Source organism: Myotis daubentonii, chromosome 15 (genome assembly GCF_963259705.1).
Source record: "Myotis daubentonii chromosome 15, mMyoDau2.1, whole genome shotgun sequence".
Classification (NCBI taxonomy): Eukaryota; Metazoa; Chordata; class Mammalia; order Chiroptera; family Vespertilionidae; genus Myotis; species Myotis daubentonii.
In genome coordinates, this window is record NC_081854.1 from 12514976 (window position 1) to 12535566 (window position 20591).

The window sequence follows — 20591 nt, forward strand, 5'->3', positions numbered from 1 at the left end:
AACTAGAAATTAAGCATACACTGACTGAAATAAAGAACATTATACAGACTCCCAACAACAGATCAGAGGATCGCAAGAATCAAGTCAAAGATTTGAAATACGAAGAAACAAAAAACACCCAACCAGAAAAGCAAAATGAAAAAAGAATCCAAAAACACGAAGATAGTGTAAGGATCCTCTGGGACAACTTCAAGCGTACCAACATCCAAATTATAGGGGTGCCAGAAGAAGAGAGAGAGCAAGATATTGAAAACCTATTTGAAGAAATAATGACAGAAAACTTCCCCTACCTGGTCAAAGAAATAGACTTACAAGTCCAGGAAGCGCAGAGAACCCCAAACAAAAGGAATCCAAAGAGGACCACACCAAGACACATCATAATTAAAATGCCAAGAGCAAAAGACAAAGAGAGAATCCTAAAAGCAGCAAGAGAAAGAAAATCAGTTACCTACAAGGGAGTACCCATACGACTGTCAGCTGATTTTTCAACAGAAACTTTGCAGGCCAGAAGGGAGTGGCAAGAAATATTCAAAGTGATGAATACCAAGAACCTACAACCAAGATTACTTTATCCAGCAAAGCTATCATTCAGAAGTGAAGGCCAGATAAAGAGCTTCACAGATAAGAAAAAGCTAAAGGAGTTCATCACCACCAAACCAGTATTATATGAAATGCTGAAAGGTATCCTTTAAGAAGAGGAAGAAGAAGAAAAAGGTAAAGATACAAATTATGAACAACAAATACACATCTATTAACAAGTGAATCTAAAAATCAAGGGAATAAATAATCTGATGAACAGTATGAACTGGCGATTGTAATAGAATCAGGGACATAGAAAGGGAATGGACTATTCTTGTGGGGGGAGAAGGGGTGTGGGGTGAGGGAAGAGATTGGACAATAATCGTGCACCTATGGATGAGGACAGTGGGTGGGGAGTGAGGGCGGAGGGTGGGGTGGGAACTGGGTGGAGGGGAGTTATGGTGGGAAAAAAGAGTAACTAATGTAATAATCTGAACAATAAAGATTTAATTAAAAAAAAACTCCTGCAAAAGGGTTATGAATCAAAACAAAATTTATTCAGCAGCACACTGGGGTATATGCATGTTTGTAACTTCTGAAGTTGACACAAAAAATAGAAAACCTTCTGAAAGAAGTATATAAGATAATGCCAAACCACAAAAAGAAACTCATGCTAACATTAAGTGAAAATGTAAGATTTAAAATTGTACATATGCTGTGGTTGTAATTATATAAAATATGGCATGAGGAAATAGCTGACGTAGCAGTGCAGTCATGTGGCTTTTTAAAAAAATTCTTCATTGTTTAAAGTCTTACATATGTCTCCTTTTTCTATCATTGACCTCTCCCCAGCCACTCCCACCCCCCAGTAATGTGGCTTTAAAAAAAAAATTTTTATATCTATGAATTTCTGAACTTTCTGTAAAATGATGATAAAACCAAAAATAAAAACAAAAGTTAAAGACAAAAACAAAAATAGAACCAATATAAACAATAGTAACAGGTATATAACAAACACCTACCTGTCTTTTATACTTTCCAAGGAAGAGAAAGATGCCATGTCTAATCTTTGAGATCTTTAAGAGAGCAAAATCAAAACTCAACTCACCTGGGACTTGGCCATTTTCTCCTGCTCCTGGAGAAGCACAGAACCCTGGGAAGGCAGAAGTGGCAAAGGAGAAAGAAGCCATGAGACACAGGCCCTGGCACATATGGCTGCTCTGTGTGAGTTTTAAAAAGTGACCCCCTCCTTTGGCCCATAGCAGTAGCCTCTCAGCCAGGGGCCCTAGTGCAGCGAACTACCTGCCCGGCTCCAAGCAGTAAGGCTAATAGCACAGAGTAAAGGGTCATTGCTCTCATCCTGGGGACCGTGGGAAATGAAAAGCACTGGAATGAGCAAACTCAGAGGCCAACAGGTCTGGGTGGGGCATATCGCCAGGATCCCACTACTGATCCTTCTGACCCACTAGCCCTTTGTGCCTATTCCACATCTATCAATGTGGATCGTACCATTGTCTAGCTCACAGCTTTGTCAATACATTCAAATACGCACGCAGTACCTGAGAGCTACTCGTGTTCATGGGCCTTCCTACTTCCGGCAGAAGGACTGTGGCGGGAATGAGAGCAACACATCCGCTTCTCGAAGCCTGGAAGCAATTCCCTTTATAACGTCCAATTCCTTGCTCTGGCCCTACATTTGCTGCACTCCCCTGCTCTGCTCAGTCATGGAGCTTTGCAAGGAGACCTGACATTTCACAGTATTTAGTGAGAGAAAGCAAGTGGGTGTCTGGCTAGCTGGCCGCCTGCCCGCCACCTGCCAACCACCTGCCTGCTGCCTGCCAGCTACTCTGAAAAGCCTTCCATCACCTGGGGGTAGTTGGGGGCTAATTAGAGGGTAAGCAACTCTTTTGCCTATAAGATGACTAACACATCTTTTTATCCTTTGCAGCTAGAATAGAGCGAGAACTCAAAAACCCATGGAGTCAATGAATGGCTGAAAACACACTCCGCTGGGTAGTCAGGAAGGAGTGAACCAGTTGGCTCCTGAGGCTCCTCTGGGCTGAGGATTCTGAGCTCCCCAGTGGGAGGAGGAGAGGATGAGCTGTGTCTTCTGGGTTTCTTCTTTTACTGGCTTGGCTCAAACAACATCAAGGTCATCCGTAAAAGTCCCTTATTCCTAAAAGGGTCATTCATGGGCTTCTCAGGAAGGCAAACCCTATGCAGTTATTTATTTACTTTAAAAAGTGATTGATTGGCTGGCTGATTGATTTCACACCAGGTATTTTCTCAAATGTCATTCTCCTCAAAGAGCTCTTCCATGACCATGCTTTATATAATTTAAATTCCCCACCACTTTTCTTCTTTTCCCACTCACTTCCTTTTTCTATTTAGTGTCATTACTTTCTAACATCCTCCTGTGTGTTTTAGTTATTTATCTTCCTTGTATTTATCCATCTTTTTAATGAAGCCCCACTGTTTTGGTCACTACTCTTTCTCCAGCTCATGGCATGTCGCAGGCACTCAAGACAGATTTGTTTAAAAAGAAATGAATAACTTAATGAATAGTTGATAAAGATACATCCTGTGTCATATTAACTGAGAGCTTCATTACTACTCACCAAGATCATTAACTCACTTATTCAACAAATCCTTTTTTTAAAAATATATTTTCAGTTTTTTTAAAATACATCTTTACTGATTTTAGAGAGGAAGGGAGAGGGATAGAGAGTCAGAAACATCATGAGAGAGAAACATCGATCAGCTGCCTTCTGCACACTCCCCACTGGTTATGTGTCCGCAACAAAGGTACATGCCCTTAACCGGAATCGAACTTGGGACCCTTGAGTCCACAAGCCAACGCCCTATCCACTGAGCCAAACCGGCTAGGGCTACATCTTTTACTTTCACCTAATCTTACAACGCACCCACTAGGGAGGTCCTCCTCAGGCAGAACAGTAAGAAGCTAGGAAAATTCCTTGGCAGGTGGAATGGGAAAACAGACCGATAACTGAACCAAACCGCAGAGCAATTCACAGCCAGATACAGGTCACAGGTGGAAGGCCCCGGGAAAACTGGCGCCGGACCTTGCCACAGGGTGATGTTTCATATCGCTGGTCATCGGTTAGACCTTCCCCCTGACTTTCCTTCTCTAGAGATAACATCAAGGGATCGGTTGTATTTCAGCTCCAGGCCCAGAAAAGCTGCAAAACCAGGGCAGGGAGGCCAGGGCCTGGCGCTGACCTAACAGTGGAGATCAGGTCCATGAAAGTGCACACCTGGAAAAGCTGATGAATATTTTTTCGAGATCCTCCCCTAAAAATCCCGCCTTTGGGAAGCAGATAAAACCCCTCAAGATAAAGGAAGCCGGCCCTCGCTCCCTTTGGAGCGCGCCCCCCGCCTTCTCACGGGTGAACTTTCTATTTTCTTTCCCCTAAACTCTTCCTGTCCCAGCTTTAATAAACAGCCTCTTAAAATCACCTGGATTCCTGCTGTGAAATCTTACACGAAATCAAGACCCCACACACTCCCGCCCGGCTGGGGGGCGACCCGGCCTGATGCCGGTCCAGTGGGACCCTCCTGTCCGGTGACTATCAACCCGTCTCTAGGCAGGAGAAACAGATAAATCAATAACTCCACAAAGATTATACAGCTGGACAGGCACGGAGTAAGCGGAAGTAAGGGAGGCGAGGGGATCGGCCCAGAGACACAGACACAGATTCCCGACCCGGCCGATCCCCAACTCCACGGGCGAACCTTGCACAAACCTGCCACCCGCCGCTTCTGTTCCCCAAGAGTGAGGATGGCGCCTACGGGGCCCAGGCCACGCAAGCCAGTCAGAGACCCGGGGGTCCGCACTCGCTCGCTCGCTCACTCACCTCCTCGGAGATCGTGGTGACTCGCGCCCATCCCACTCCAGAATCCCGGAGGGAAACGGGGGGCCACAGCTCCGCCCTCCCAGAGCGGAAGTGGATCTCACGGCCCAGCGCTTCTGGACTACACTTCCCAGGATCCTCCACAAGGTGGCGCTTATATTAGGTTGCCGCTTCAAAAAAAAAAATATATATATATATATACACACATACACACACACACACACACACACACACACACACACACACATATATATATATATATATATATATATATATATATATATATATATATATATATATATATATATATATATATATATATATATATATGATGGTTCAGCTCGGTCAGTTCTTAGGCACTATTAAAGCTTGACTTTTTTTTTCTTTTCTTTTTTCTAAATTAAAAAAAATCACAGTATTAATAAGTGTGACTGAAAAGTCAATGTGGATGAATAGGGCAGAAAGTTAAAGGATCTCAAAGTCTGGTAGCCCCTGGATGCCTCTAACCCTCTGACAGTTTATCTTGTATGAGCTATTCATTCGGAAATGCTGGACACGCGAAAAGGAAAAGTGATCTCTCACCACCCCCCCAGAATAAATACCAAAAGTTTCCCATTTATCTTGGCTTTAAATATTCATTTTTAAATTAGTTTTCTGGCAAGTGAAAGAAAATACAGTCAAGAAAGTGAGGGAAATACTGTTAACTTGAAAAAGCCTCGAATGTATGTTGAAAATGTTTCTTTCTTCAGCTCACCTTCAAACGTCTCATAATCTATATCCAGCCTGCTCTTGACATCATAAATACGATAGGATGTTTTACTTTTCTACAAGAGCAAGATTATTCAAAAAGTAGGTGTGGATGTATGGTATTGCACTTAAGTAACTAACAAATTCAACTTTTTTAGGGCAGTTTGAGGTATGCTAGGGTGTCTCAAAAAATGTATACACTTTAACAACTGGTAGCTCTTTTTTGTTGTTAAATATGGGACACTTCATGAATTTGCGTGCCATCCTTGCACAGGGGCTATGCTAACCTTCTCTGTATTGTTCCAATTTTAGTATATGTGCTGCCAAAGCGAGCACTGATAGCTCAATTTTGAAAATGCAATGTATTTTAATAAACACTGCCTTGGTAATTATTCAAAGTGTGTGTATACATTTTGGAGGGACACCCTATATTTAGTCTCTAGCCAGGTAGCTCAGTTGGTTTTGCCCTGCTACACCAAGGTTGCAGATTTGATCCCTGGTCAGGGCACATACAAGGAGCAACCAATGAATGCATGAATGGGTGGAGCAACAAGTCAATGTTTCTCTCCCTTCCCTTCACTCTCTAAAGTCAATCAATAAATTTTTTGTTAAAGTGTATGCTATGAATTGGTATATGTATAGTAAGTACATTGTGAATGTACTTACAATCTAACTTACACATCCATCAACTCACATTGCTAACTTGTGGTGAGAACCTTTAAGATCTACTTTCAGCAAATTTCAACTGTAGTCAACGTGGAAAAGTCAATCAATAAATTTTTTGTTAAAGTGTATGCTATGAATTGGTATATGTATAGTAAGTACATTGTGAATGTACTTACAATCTAACTTACACATCCATCAACTCACATTGCTAACTTGTGGTGAGAACCTTTAAGATCTACTTTCAGCAAATTTCAACTGTAGTCAACGTGGAATACACTAGATCCTCAGACCTGAAGGTTTGCACCCTTGAGCCAACCTCTCCCTACTTCCCCCACCCCCACCTGCATCCCCCAGGCAACCACCACCATTCTACTCTGTTTCTATGAGTTTAACTTTTTTCCTCCCTTAGATTCCACATATAATTCTACTAGGCAGTATTTGTCTTTCTCTGTCTGGCTTATTTCAGTTAACATAATGCCCTCCTGTTACATTCATGTTATTGCAAATATTTCTCCCTATTGTCTATAAAACAATGATTAGAGTTAGAGGCTCAATTTGATTCATTTTTTAAAAAATATATTTTTATTGATTTCAGAGAAAGGAGAGGGAGAGATATAAACATCAATGATCAGAGAATCATTGATCACTGCCTCCTACACACCCCCTACTGGGGATCGAGCATGCAACCCCGGCATGTGCCCTGACTAGGAATTGAACACTCAACCACTGAGCCACATGGGCTGAGCTAATTCATTTTTTTTTTCCAGAAAGAATACTTTATGGGTGGTTCTGTTTGTATATCCTGAAAGTTGCCAAGATATCCTAAAAGAGAACAAGATAAGAACACATCCTCTACTAAATATCAAGACTCATTGAAAGCCTGGCTGGCGTGGCTCAGTGGTTGAGCGTCAACCTATGAACCAGGAGGTCATGGTTTGATTCCCCGTCAGGGCACGTGCCTGGGTTGCGGGCTTGATCCCCAGTAGGGGGCGTGCAGGAGGCAGCTGATCAATGATTCTTTCTCATCATTGATGTTTCTATCTCTATCTCCCTCTCCTTTCCTCTCTGAAATCAATAAAAATTTATATATTAAAAAAAGACTCATTGCAAAGCTATAGTAACTAAAGTACTGTGGTTTTGGTAAAAATAATGAAAAATAGATCAATCAAAGGAAATTGAGAACCAAAACAGACCTGTAGTTATGTATAGATTACTGGTTTTCTTTAAACATGGTACTGCAAAGTAGTGGGGAATGAGGCAAAATTTCGGTAACTGGCATAGGAAGAACTAGATATTCCTATGAAGAATAATTAAATTCTGCCAGAGGCAATATACACCTTGAAGATCCCATAAGTTGATTTTAATTTCATCACCTACCAAAAAATAAATTCCAAAAAAAAGAGAAAGGGAAGTTTTTTTTAAAAAATGTGCATGGCCCTAGCTGGTTTTGCTCAGTGGATAGAGCATTGGGAGGGCCCCGGGTTTGATTCCAGTCAAGGGCATGTGCTTGGGTTGCAGGCTTGATCCCCAGTAGGGGGTGTGCGGGAGGCAGCTGATCAATGATTCTCTCATCATTGATGTTTCTATCTCTATCTCCCTCTCCCTTCCTTTCTGAAATCAATAAAACTATTTTTTAAAAAATGTGCATGTACACAGAAGTATCAATATATGTACAAATTCACTTGTATAGAATAATGACTCAAACACATTACCAACTGTATACGAGATTTTATATAATTTTTACAGAAAGGTTTAAATTATTTCAAAACAATTAAGTTTAAAGAAATGCAGGAGTTGGGAGGCTGGGTGAAAGAGGTACAAATTGGCAGGGTCAAAGTAGTCTTGCGGATGTAAAGTACAGCATAGGGGATCTATATAATGAAAGTCTCATCAACTGTTACAGCAGAATGACCAGAATAACCAGTCACTATGATGCCCACTGATCACCAGGGGGCAGACGCTCAAGGCAGGAGCTGCCCTCTGGTGGTGAGTGCGCGCCCACAGGGGGCATGCCGCTCAGCTGCCAGAAGCCAGGCTCACCGCTAGTGAGAGCAGCAGCAGTGGCAGGAGCCTCTCCCGACTCTGCAGCAGCGCTAAGGAGCAGCAAGCAGGGAGGCGTTAAGGAGCGAGGGTCCCAGACTGCGAGAGGGCGCAGGCCAGGCTGGGGGATTCCCTCCTCCAGTGCATGATTTTCGTGCACCGGGCCTCTAGTACAGTCAATATTTTAAAAACTACGTATGGTGCCAGGTGGAACTAGACTTCCTGGGGACCACTTCTTCTTAAGTTATATAAATGTCTAACCACTATGCTGCACTCCTTTAACATTGAATGTTGACTGTAATTTAAAAAAATTTTTTAAATATGATCAACTAGATTAGGAGTCAGCAAACTATAGTTTGTGGGCCAAAACCAGCCTGCCACCTCGTTTAGTATGGCCCATGAACTAAGAATAGTTTATATACCCTGGCTGCTGTTCTCAGTGGTTAGAGCATTGGCCCTGGCACTGAAGGGTTGTGGGTTCAATTTCTGTCAAGGGCACATACCTTGGCTTCAGGTTTGATCCCTGGCCCCAGTCAGGGCATGTGCAGGAGGCAACCAATCCAGGTGTCTCTCTCACATCAATGTTTCTATCTCTCTTTCTTTCTCTAAAAATCAATGGAAAAAAATATCCTCAGGTGAGGATTAACAACAAAAATACCCCACAAAAATAACAAAGAATGTATTCTACATTTTTAAGAGATGGGGGGAAATGAAAAGAGTATTTCATGACACCTGGAAAATATATAATAAATTCAAATTTCAGTGTCCATAATAAAGTTTTATTGGAACACAAAAAATGCAAAATCCCATTTAGAGATAACTAGAATACCTACCTAATGCATTTATACCTTAAAAAAAAAAAAAAGTGATCACATGAAAATCCCAAGATTTGTTTTCCAAATGAACATATTCTGGACATCATCCAACATCGTTTACTACAAATTTACCTTCTCCCATTTGATGTTTGCATAGTGTTCCTCTGGATCAATGAATTGTAAAACACTTTGACAATCCATGATTATTTCTATGTTTCTTTTTATAATCAATAATGCAATTAATGTTCATATATATGAACATTACAAACACAAATTCACTTCTGAAGAGCTAAGATTCACCTCTGGGGATATATTCTTTAATTTTAATCCAATATACTGTATGAAATAAAGCAATCATATTATGAGTCCTTGACTATAGGTAATTTTTAGTTAGTTATTTTATTCATTTCATTTTTCATACCTTTTAAACTTTAGTAAAAAAAAATAATGGTCACTGTAAATACATATAAATTGGAAGTTAATGAGAAAATAATCCAAAACCTTCCCTGGTAGCCCCCAAACTAGATTGTATACGGCAAATAACCCTTTTCACACATTCTTTTTTGGCATGCACTCATTTTGAAAGATCATTTACATCAACTGGATTTTACCAAGAGAGTTACAACATATTTCTCCCCTGAATATCAGTCCTATTCCTGGATTTATTAGATTCCAAGTGAAGAAACCCTGTAGAAAGCGCCTGGGAAAGGCCCCTGAGATGACAATCATCTGAATCCAGTGGAGCCTGGCAGAGCCATGCCCTGGAAACATACCTTGCCAGAGGCAGGTGTGCTGTCAGTCTGACCTTTAGTTCAGGCACCAGGGGGTGGATTTCATTATCTAAATCCAGCCAGGCACCAGGAACAAACATGATTATCCAGCCCATCCAGAAGTGACGATTACAAAGAAGCCACATGAATGCACATACTTTCTTTATCTTAAACTTTGGTAAAACTTCCTGGTATCTTACTGTATAAAACAAATATGCTGTATCGGCTCTGGGTCCCCGTCTCTCCATTAGAGGACAGCTGTCCCACCCGGTCCCAGCTTTCCTACTGTCTTTGTGTCTGTCTCTTTCATTTTCTCAATCCCCCATCGCCCATACTCGGGACTCCTGTCCGCTCTCTAGCCATGCTGGTCTCAGAAAAGAGAGAAATATTTATAAAACCCCTTTCCACTCTCAAACTTTAGTGTTTTATCCCCAGCATGGACTCTCCAAAAACTAGATGTACAACCTGACTGGAAGCATGAACACATTTCTCATTCTTAACGATTCTTGCCAGAGTGGACTTTCTGATGGTGCGCGAGACGTGAGCGGTGACTGAAGTCCTTACCACATATGTCACACTTGTATGGTTTCTCTCCAGTATGGACTCTCAGATGGGCCTGAAGACGTGAACTCTGACTGAAGCCCTTCCCACACTCCTCACATTTAAACAGTTTCTCCCGAAGGTGAACACTCAGATGGACTCTAAGATTTGAGGGGAGACTAAAGGACTTTCCACACTCCTCACACTTATGGGGCTTCTCTCCGGTGTGCACCCTCTGATGATGGCGAAGATTCAAGCTCCTACCAAAGCCTTTCCCACACTCCTCACATGTGTAAGGTTTCTCCCCAGTGTGGCCTCTCTGATGGTATAGAAACTGTGAGCTGTACCTAAAGCCCTTGCCACAGACACCACATGTGTATGGCTTCTCCCCAGTGTGGACTCTCTGATGGGACTGAAGGCCAGAGGACTGACTGAAGCCCTTTCCACACACACCACACGTGTACGGTTTCTCTCCAGTGTGGACTCTCTGATGGACCCGAAAATCGATAGACTGACTGAAGCTCTTATCACACTTGTCACATTTATAAGGCTTCTCTCCCGAGTGGACTCGCTGATGAGCCTGAAGATTTGATCTCCAACTAAAGCCCCTCCCACACTCCTCACACTTGTATGGCTTCTCTCCCGTGTGAATTACTTGGTGCAGTTTAAGGTTGGAACTGTAACTGAAGCCCTTTCCACACACATCACATTTGTAGGGCTTCTCCCCCGTGTGGACTCTCTGATGGGTTTGCAGCTTTGAGGACTGACTGAAGCCCTTCCCACAAGTTTCACATTTGAATCGTTTCTCCCCAGTGTGGACGTTCTGATGGACTTGAAGGTTGGAAGCCTGGCTGAAGCCCTTCCCACACTCCTTACATCTGTAGGGTTTCTCTCCTGTGTGAACCCGAAAATGGATGTGAAGATCCGTATTGCGAGTAAAGCCTTTCCCACACACCTCACATCTGTACGGTTTCTCTCCAGTGTGGAGTCTCCGGTGGCATATTAATGGTGAATTGTGGCTGAAGCCCTTCCCACAGACATCACACTTATAAGGTTTCTCCCCCGTGTGGACCCTCTGATGGATGTGATAGTGGGCGGCCTGAGTGAAGCCCTTCCCGCACTCCTCACAGATATAGGGCTTCTCACCCCTGTGGACCCTCTGATGAACACGAAGATTAACACTCCAACCGAAGCCCTTGCCGCACTCTTCACATCTGTATGGCTTTTCTTCAGTGTGGACTCTCTGATGGCATTGGAAGTTTGAACTCTGACTAAAGCATTTACCACACTCCTCACATTTATAAGGTTTCTCTCCAGTGTGAGTTCTGTAATGAACGGTGAGACCTGTGCTGCTGCTGAATCCCTTGCCACAGCTGTCACACCTATAGGACTTTTCTCCTGCATGATCAGAATGAGAATGAAAGGAACTCTTATTGAAGCAATCATCGGAGTCATGACATCTCGAGAGTTTCTCTCCTGGGTGAGTCCTCTGAGGAGGCTGCAGGTGTGAGTTCTGAGCCAAGCATTTCCCTCCTGGGTGTGCAGTCTGGTGACTTGAAAGCAGTGAGCTATAGCTGAAGCCCTCCCCACACTCACTACAGAGATGCAGTTCCTCTCTGCAGGGTAAATGCTGACAGACGCCATCGCACATGCTGTTCCCACAGTCATTAGATCTGTAGGGTTTCTGTTCTGTGTGAATTTGAATATGATCACCAAGTAGTGATTTCTTCATGGCTTCGCAGGCATGCAGGTGATCTTTCACATGACTCTGCTTACCTCCATTCTGATTCTGTGACTCACTCAGGCGTATATGCCCACAAGCATCCTCGACATGGAAACAGTCTTGATTTTCAACACAGCAGGAGCCATCTCCTTTACATTTCACCACACCGCTCCCACTCCCAGGAGTCTGATCAGAACGGCCTTGTAGTAACCGGGAGCTCTCCCTCTGAGGACACCTGGTTGAATCACTTGCAATCTGTCTCCAGATTTGCCAGAATAGCGTTTCATGTGAAAGGTACTTTAATGCAACTTTCTGAAGAATCTCCACCTCATTCTGATTCTTGCTGCCTGTAAGAAAAAGTGGTATTCCAAGATGACGACAAGTGAAAGCTTCGCTCAGAAATGTCAGGATTTCACACTTAGATCATGGGGCAAGGCCTTCATAAACCTAGGGGAGGGTCATCTCTGTACAACAGCATTTGTCCTTTGCTTGCTTTCCCATGCAGTTGAAGCAAAGAATAGAGTCGCCAGACTCTTACCCACTAAGTCTAAAGGTGACCCATTCAGAACCATAAGTCTAACATGTAACACCTGAGCTGAAGTCTGGACTCAGATGGCTGCAGAGCAACAAAGACAATCCCCATTCTAACCTACAGTGACATCAATTAGAAGTTGCTCACCTTGTCCACAGTATTCCTATGACCAGTGGGATTCTACCTCATTAGGCTACAAAAGCTCAGACTGTAGGCATACAATAGGATTTTAGGTCCTGATAAAAATTATATTCTAAGAGTAAATTTGGGAAATGGTCGGACTAATAACATTCATTGTTCTAAGTCTGGAAGTAGACCAGGTCTCAGTAAGAAGCGGAAAAGGGAAAACTAATCTGGTAGAACTCAGGAAGAACCTGGGAAAAGGAAAGAAATGGCACCATGCAGACTCTCAAAGGCAATCCTGACAAGGAAGAGAGGGAGGTCTCCTCGCCTTGGAAAACTTTCTCGGGAGAGCTAGTACTATGCTGTTTCTCATCCCCTCAGGTCTCTACTCAAATGTCACTCAATTGGGTGAGGCCTTCCTTATCACTCAATATAAAATAATTCCTCCTCACCCCCATACACCTTTGATTCTTCCCATTTGCCTTTCCTGCTTTATTTTACCCCACAGCACTTGCCTGATTAACTATATACTTCCTAATTTTTTCTTATCATTTGAGACCCACTAGAATGTAATGGTCACAGGAAAAACATGCACTGTTTTCTTTACTGCTTTATCACAGCTGCAACAGAATTTTTCAAATTGCTGAGAGGTATCAGTGAACTGTGAACCCGATTCCATAATTGTGACAAATATTTAAAAAAAGAATAAAAATATGAGAAGTGCATCACAAGCTAAGGGTACCACAACTGTGTGAAATGCTTGTTTCAGCTACAGGCACATATGTAAATATGCACATACATTATATTGATGCTGGGTCAAGATGTAAAATATTTCTTATTGAAGGTCATGACTAAAAATGGTTGGAAGCCAGTGGCTTAAAATGTTTAAGGTGAGGGAGAAGGGTACCAAATCCTTAAAAATTTATTGGAGTTAGATTCTAATAATACAGGCTAAAAAAGTCTCAACAGGTATATACACGGTTCTGGGTGTGGTGGGCTAACTGAATGGCCCTCAAAGACGTCCACACCCTAACCTGTAGGACCTGGGAACATGTTAACATTCCTGACAAAGGGGACTTTAGATGTGACTAAATTAAGGCTCTTGAGAGGGGGTTATCCTGGGTCATCTGGATGGGTCCAAAGTAATCACAAGCGTCCTTATAAGAGGGAGCAGGAGGGGACCCTCCGAGACCTCACCCTCTGCATCTATCCCTTTTGCTGGTGTGGAGACTATTGTCTCAGTCCAGGCAAGAGATGACAGCACTCCCACACGAGTGGTAATCACAGATGCAGTGAGCAGATTAGCCGGTACCTGAAAGAACAGCTATGTGGTTCTCCCTGGAATTCCCATTTCTTTGAGTTTCTTTTTCCATCATCCAAAGGTTTTCTTCTGCCTCCAACTGGGTTGCCTTACCTGATTTGAAGGAAAGATATCCTATGAAAAGGCAGATATATGTATATATGTAAGATGCGCAGAAAGCTAAAATATATTTTTGTTCAAATTCCATAATCCTCAGAACCTGTAAAGTGATATTTTTAAGAGCTTTTTGATCATGAACTATAATAATAAATTTAGGTCGTGACCTGGTTCATATCTATCCTATATAATAAAGGGCTAATACGTATATGCAAATCGACCGAATGGCAGAACCACCAGTTGCAATGATGCGCACTGACCACCATGGGGCAGATGCTCAATGCAGGAGCTGCCCCCTGATGGTCAGTGTGCTCCCACAGGGGGAGCACCGCTCAGCCAGAAGTCTTGAGCTGGGCTCATGGCTGGCGAGCACAGAGGCGGTGGTGGGATCCTCTCCTCTCAGTCAGGCATCCCCCGAGGGCTCCTGGACTGAGAGAGGGCGCAGGCCAGGCTGAGGAAACCCCTGCCAAGTGCACGAATTTTGTGGACCAGGCCTCTAGTATATACATAAAATTAGAATTAGCCATTGTCTGTTTCCATTGAATTTCTCACATGCTCACACCACTCACTGCAAATGGACACAGTATAGGCTGCAATGTGAGCGGGCAGGTCTTGATACAGAACACTGATAGAGTAAAATAGAAAAAGGATAGGAACTATTTCATGGTGGGGGGAAAGTAATGCCAATGCAGGGGTGGACAAAAGTACGTTACAGTTGCTCATCTGGAAAAGCTTTAAATCAAAAGAATGTCACTCACAGCTGTAAACTTCTTTTGCCTATCCCTGTACAATGTGCTAAGTTGATTCCATAACCTATCAATGGGTCACAACCATAATTTGAAAGATGAAGTAGTTGAAGGACAAAGTATAGAAGCGAAGCTGCCTGTTTATACTTCATGTAAAATAGGGCTTCTCAGCCAAGGCACTGTTGATCGTTTGGACTGGCTAATTCTCTGCTGTGGGGGTTGTCCTTTAGCAGCATCGCTAGCACCCCTCCCCGGGTCATGACAATCAAAACTGTCCCCATACATTGCCAAATGTCCTTGGGGGGGGGAGGAGGGAAAGGTGACAAGATTTTTCCCTGAGCAGGAAGACCAGAAAAACCTTTGCCTGTAATCCCAGGGGTTAGAAAAACTGTGTCTTCAAGGTCAGGAAACTATTTCAAAAGGTCCAACTCTCTGAACTGAGGACACAGAGACTCTCAAAGGGGCTGAGATTCAGTGTCAGAGGGCACCCGTCCTCACCCACTGAGACCAGGTTCCGGAAGTTCTCCAGCATCACGTCTCGGTACAGCTTCCTCTGGACAGGGTCCAGCAGCGCCAGCTCCTCTTCAGTGAAAACCACAGCCACGTCCTTGAAGGTCACTGCCTCCTACAACACCAAACACACTCCACCTGAATCTTGCAAAAAAGGCCCATGAAGGCACCATCGACAAGTTAAAGAACGTCACCAAAAAATCGTTATAGAGATGGAGGGCCCCAGGCAGTTTTTAGTCAACAGTTGTCCCTCTCTCACTACCTCTCCCTGCCTCCCTACAAATCTTGGGCTCTGTCACTGTTTGTAACGTTTGCAAAGTTCACAGGCCTTCAGCAATCCTCCAGGACAGGTCTCCAGCTTATAGCTCTTCCTCTGTGTTTTGAAGACACATGCCACAGCTGATGAAGGAACAGGCCGAGTTCAAATGCCAAGGTATTAATTACAAGATGTTGGACAAATTCCTTAACCTCTAACAATCTCCACTTCTTCTCTACAATGGTGTCTCAATTGCAAGATGTTTGAAAGGATTAGATGAGTGAATATACGTAAAGTAGTTAAAATGGCGCCTGGCACATAACAAATACTAAGTAAGTTTGAACAACTGGTATCATTATAGACTCTTCCATTCCATTTTGGGATTGCAGAGTATAGTATTCCTTAGAACTGACCATTTATCTTTGTTTTTTGATGATTTTTTTGATGGTGGTTGTTGTGATGATTTATCTTTAATACAAATATATAATTACAGATTTTTTACTTATAATCAATGCTGCAAAGATCCTTTTACAGAGATCTTAGCTTAGAAGTAGCGATTGCAAAGTCATAGAATATGAAGTTACAAATTTGAAAGCAGAATGGCAAATAGCAGATTTCCCTCTCTAAAGGTTTTTCCAAGTTACCTTTCTTTTTTTTTTTTCTTTTTAAATATATTTTATTGATTTTAGACAGGAAGAGAAAGGGAGATAGAAATATCAATGATGAGAGAGAATCATTGATTGGCTGCCTCCTGCACGCCCCCTACTGGGGATTGAGCCCGCAACCCAGGCATGTGCCCTTGGCCGGAATCGAACCTGGGGCCCTTCAGTCCGCAGGCTGACGGTCTATCCATTGAGCCAAACCAAATAGGGCCCAAGTCACCTTTCATGTGAGAATACAACCTTTGGGGGTCGAACGACCCTTTCACAGGGGTCGCCTAAGACCATCGGAAAACACATATATAATTACACTAGAGACCTGGTGCACAAAAATTTGTGCACTCAGGGGGGGGGGGGGGGGAGTCCCTCAGCCCGGCCTGTGCCCTCTCGCAGCCTGGGACCCCTCGGGAGATAACGACCTGCTGGCTTAGGCCTGCTCCCGGGTGGCAGAGGGCAGGCCCAATCCCTAGGTGCAGCCCCTGGTCGGGCTCAGAGCAGGGCCAATTGGGGAGTTGGGGCGCCGGCCCGTCATGCACAGAGCAGGGCCAATCAGGAGGTTGCGATGCCACCCTCAGTCACACTCAGAGTAGGGCCGATTGGGGGGTTGGGGCACCGCCCCGTCACACTCAAGGCAGGGTCGATGGGGAGGTTGCGACGCCACCCCGTCACGCACAGAGCAGGACTGAGCAGGGGGTTGGGGTGCCTTCCCCTGTCACGAACAGAGCAGGGCGGATAGGGAGGTTGTGGCCCTGCCCCCTGTCACACACAGAGCCGCAGGGCAATCAGGGGGTTTGGGCGCTGCCCCGTCACGCTGATCCCAGTGCCGGGAGGCATATTACCCTTTTACTATATAGGATAGAGGCCTGGTGCATGGGTGGGGCCGGCTGGTTTGCCCTGAAGGGTGTCCTGGATCAGGGTGGGGGTCCCCACTGGGGTGCCTGGCCAGTCTGGGTGAGGGGCTGAGGGCTGTTTTCAGGCTGGCGGGTGACTGAAGCTCCCAACTGCTCCTTTTTTTCTTTTATTCTGGGCCAGCTTTAGCTCTGGCCCCAGCTCTGAGGCTTACACTGCTGAAAGCAGGTATCTGGTTTGTTTTGGTTTTATAATTGAAACACTGTATCCACTCCAGCTCTGATATCCCTGTGGGCTGAAAGCAGGTTTCTGGGGTTTTGTTTAGCTTCTATATTTGTAACAATGTTTCTAGAACTGCAAGCTCAGAGGCCGGCAAGGCAGGCGGGAACGTTGGAATCCTCTGTCACTGAAGCAAGCAAGTCTCATGTTAGTTTCAAGCTGCCTGGCTGCCGGCCGCCATCTTGGCTGGCAGTTAATTTGCATATCACCCTGATTAGCCAATGGGAAGGATAGCGGTCGTACGCCAATTACCATGTTTCTCTTTTATTAGATAGGATATTGTTTTTGTGATTAATCACTATGCTTTGATTATGTTCAATTTGTAACAATGAAATTGGGGGTCACCACAACATGAGGAACTGTATTAAAGGGTCGCGGCATTAGGAAGGTTGGGAACCACTGCTCTAGACTCTGGACAAATAGGACATAATTCCTTTAAAAAAAAATTGACAACCTAAGTGAAGTAAAGTTTTTATTAACATTTACACACATTTAGTTATTAGTGATCATTATTTTCTACATAAATTTACTTTATTTTTTGTGTGGCTCATTTCTTTTATTCATATTCCCTTGAGTTTATCTTACTAACCTTAATAAGCATTGTCAATAGTAAGCCTTTATCTAATATGTATAAGTATATCCTGTCAATTCTAATTCTGCAAATGTGTAAGTATGAGTGCATGTGAGAAAGGGATATGGGAAAGTGAAAACAGCTAGTTTGTAAAAGAGGGTAGTAACAATGGAAATTATTTTTGTCTATTTCAGATTTGTATTATCTTTTTCAGATTATTTTGTGAAATAATAAAGATAAAAACAAACAAACAAAACACCACACACACACACACACACACACACACATACACACAGAGTCTAGCGCACAACATGCACTCAAGATCAGTTGTTTTCCATGAACCTTTCCAAGGAAGAGAAAAGAGATGTGCCTAATCTTTGAGAAATAAAATTACATCTTAGGAGACAGAAAGAAATGCCTTACTTACCTGAAACTTGGTCATTTTCTCCTGCTCCTTCTGGGGAACGTCAGGGTCCTGAGAAGGCATAACTGGGGAAGGACAAAGAAGCCATGAGCCTGGCTGGTGTGGCTTCAGTGGTTGAATGTCCACCTATGAACCAAGAGGTTCCATTCCCCATAAGGGCACATACCCAGTTGTGGGCCCGATCCCCAGTAGGGGGCGTGCAGGAGGCAGCTAATCAATGATTCTCATCATTGATGCTTCTCTCCCTCTCTCTTCCTCTCTGAAATCAATAAAGATACGTTTTAAAAAAAAAAGAAGAAGCCATGAGCCACAGGTCTGGGCTCCCATAAGCCCATGTGGACCTTTGAAGAAATTAAAAAAGAGCACTCCTACTTCCAGGCAGATGCAGCTACATACAGTTTGATAAGCGGAGCATGGAAGAGGCTACAGCTACTAATGGGTTTGTCCGCCAGGGACCACTGGATAGTGAACAATCTGCACAACCAAATGCTGTATCCCTATTGTAAGGGTTTCTGATCCTGGGGGTGGGAAGAAATGAGAGGCTCTGTAACAACTCAAGGGTTAAGAAAAAGTGGGCTCTGGAGTCAGGGGCCTAGGTTTATTTATTTATTCTATTTTCTATATTCTTTTTTAAAAAATATATTTTATTGATTCTTTACAGAGAGGAAGGGTGAAGGATAGAGAGTCAGAAAAATCGATCAGCTGCCTCCGCACACTCCCCACTGGGTATATGCCTGCAACCAAGGTACATGCCCTTGACCGGAACTGAACCCAGGACCCCTGAGTCCGCAGGCCGACGCTCCATCCACTAAGCCAAACCGGTTAGGGCTATTTTCTATATTCTTATTCTTATTATTTATTATACTATCTAAGTCTACATATTGGCTTATCTCATAGGAGAGAGAGCACCTGAGAAAGTTAGACTTTGTTGCTATAGCAAGCTCAAATTGTGTTAGAGCAGTGGTTCCCAACCTTTTGTTGGCCATGCCCCACCTAAGCATCTCTAAAATCCTGAAGCCCCCGCTGTGACATATAATTCTCATTATTCAAAAAGTGAGCTCCTATTCATGTGGAGGAAGCCTAAAAGGCCAGTAACTTGGTCTAAACAAGCTTCCAAAGAACATGGCATCCATGAAAGAGAAAAATAAAAGAACGAAAGGACAGTTGAAGGGCTGAGGAAGAAATCACTAAGAAATTGTTTAAAAAATAATATGAAGTTATGTGAAAAAATAGCAAATAAAGCTTCAAAATATATAATAGAGAACTGAATGCATAAATGTCACTATATATATTTATGTACTGTATGTATATGAGACCCCTAGAACCATAAGAAATGCAAAAACTTCAGTTAGTAACTCATTCTCAAATTGCCCTCCTTTCCTTTTTTTTTTTTTTTTTTTTTAAATATATTTTATTGATTTTTTACAGAGAGGAAGGGAGAGAGAGAGAGAGTTAGAAACATCGATGAGAGAGAAACATCGATCAGCTGCCTCCTGCACATCTCCTACTGGGGATGTGCCCGCAACCCAGGTACATGCCCTTGACCGGAATCGAACCTGGGACCTTTCAGTCCGCAAGCCGACGCTCTAGCCACTGAGCCAAACCAGTTTCGGCCCAAATTGCCCTCCTTAAAAAATCAAATTGCTCCTCTCTGAGTGCAACCTGTGTCCCACATTGGGAATCACTGTGTTATCCATTTAGGGGCCTAGGTTTAAATCCTGGAAATGATACTTACCGTCTGTGTAACAGCAGGTTATGTTAACAAAACAAAACAAAAACTTTCTGCACCTCACTTTGGTCATCTGCACTATGATAGGATAAGAATCTTATATTATACCCATTTCATACAGTTGTTCCCAGGACTAAAGGAATAGATGGGAAGTTCTAAGAACCAGGAATCCTGTAGCTACAAAAAAGGTAGATAACACTTTGCATCATAAACTGTTCAGATGTCCTCGATTTAGGTTGCAGTTATGTCCCGATAAACTCATTGTAAACTTGAAAATATCGTAAGTCAAAAATGCAGTTAAGCCGTGGCCGGATAGCTCAGCTGGTTAGAGCATTGTCCTCATACACCAAGGTTTCCCATTCGAAGTCCGATGAGGGCACATTAGAGAAGCAGCCAATGAATGCACAAATAAGGGTTGATCTTCGTCTCTCTCTCTCTCTCTAAAAATCAATACAAAAACATTTTTAAATGCAGGTAATTGATCTCTCTTTTCCTCCCTCTTTAAAAATCAATTTAAAAATCTGTAAATGCAGGTACTACACTGAACATGATGGCTCAGCCTAGCCTAAACGTGCCCAGAGCACTTACATTAACCTACAGTTGAGCATTTATCTTGAGTTTCATCTCAAGAGTAAAATACACATTATCCAAAAAATGCTGGCCGCACAGCTGACCGGGAGCTGTATCTTGCTGCTGCCGCCCAGCACCGTGAGAGTGTGTTGTAGCACATACTGCTAGCCCAGGAAAAGATCAAAATTCAAAATATAGTTTCTACTGAATGCACGTTGCTTTTGTACCATCATA

General features: G+C 43.2%; 1 protein-coding gene, 1 non-coding gene and 1 pseudogene across 13 annotated transcripts in view; all 3 read right to left on the reverse strand.

The window, feature by feature from the left end:
• LOC132216768 (zinc finger protein 227-like) overlaps window positions 1–20591 on the reverse strand; it is a 123424-nt gene that overhangs the window by 22936 nt on the left and 79897 nt on the right. For 3 of the 12 annotated variants that reach the window (XM_059666260.1, XM_059666259.1, XM_059666261.1), the window contains exons 2-5: window positions 18062–18123; window positions 15009–15135; window positions 13660–13782; window positions 8699–12039 (exon numbers count right to left, since the gene is read on the reverse strand). The exons of 2 other annotated variants lie outside the window; for them this stretch is intronic. In XM_059666260.1, coding sequence (XP_059522243.1) covers window positions 9926–12039; window positions 13660–13782; window positions 15009–15135; window positions 18062–18121 — 2424 coding nt within the window. In that variant the 5' untranslated portion in view covers window positions 18122–18123 and the 3' untranslated portion in view covers window positions 8699–9925. Of the gene's footprint in view, window positions 1–1627; window positions 1673–4283; window positions 4520–8698; window positions 12040–13659; window positions 13783–15008; window positions 15136–18061; window positions 18124–20591 lie in introns of those variants that run through there. 7 more of the 12 variants (XM_059666268.1, XM_059666264.1, XM_059666262.1 and 4 more) reach the window with 6 other exon arrangements.
• On the reverse strand, window positions 5368–5474 carry LOC132217739 (U6 spliceosomal RNA). The gene has a single exon (XR_009448997.1). It is a non-coding gene; the product is annotated as a U6 spliceosomal RNA (small nuclear RNA).
• Window positions 18922–19064, reverse strand: LOC132217685 (small nucleolar RNA SNORA28; annotated as a pseudogene).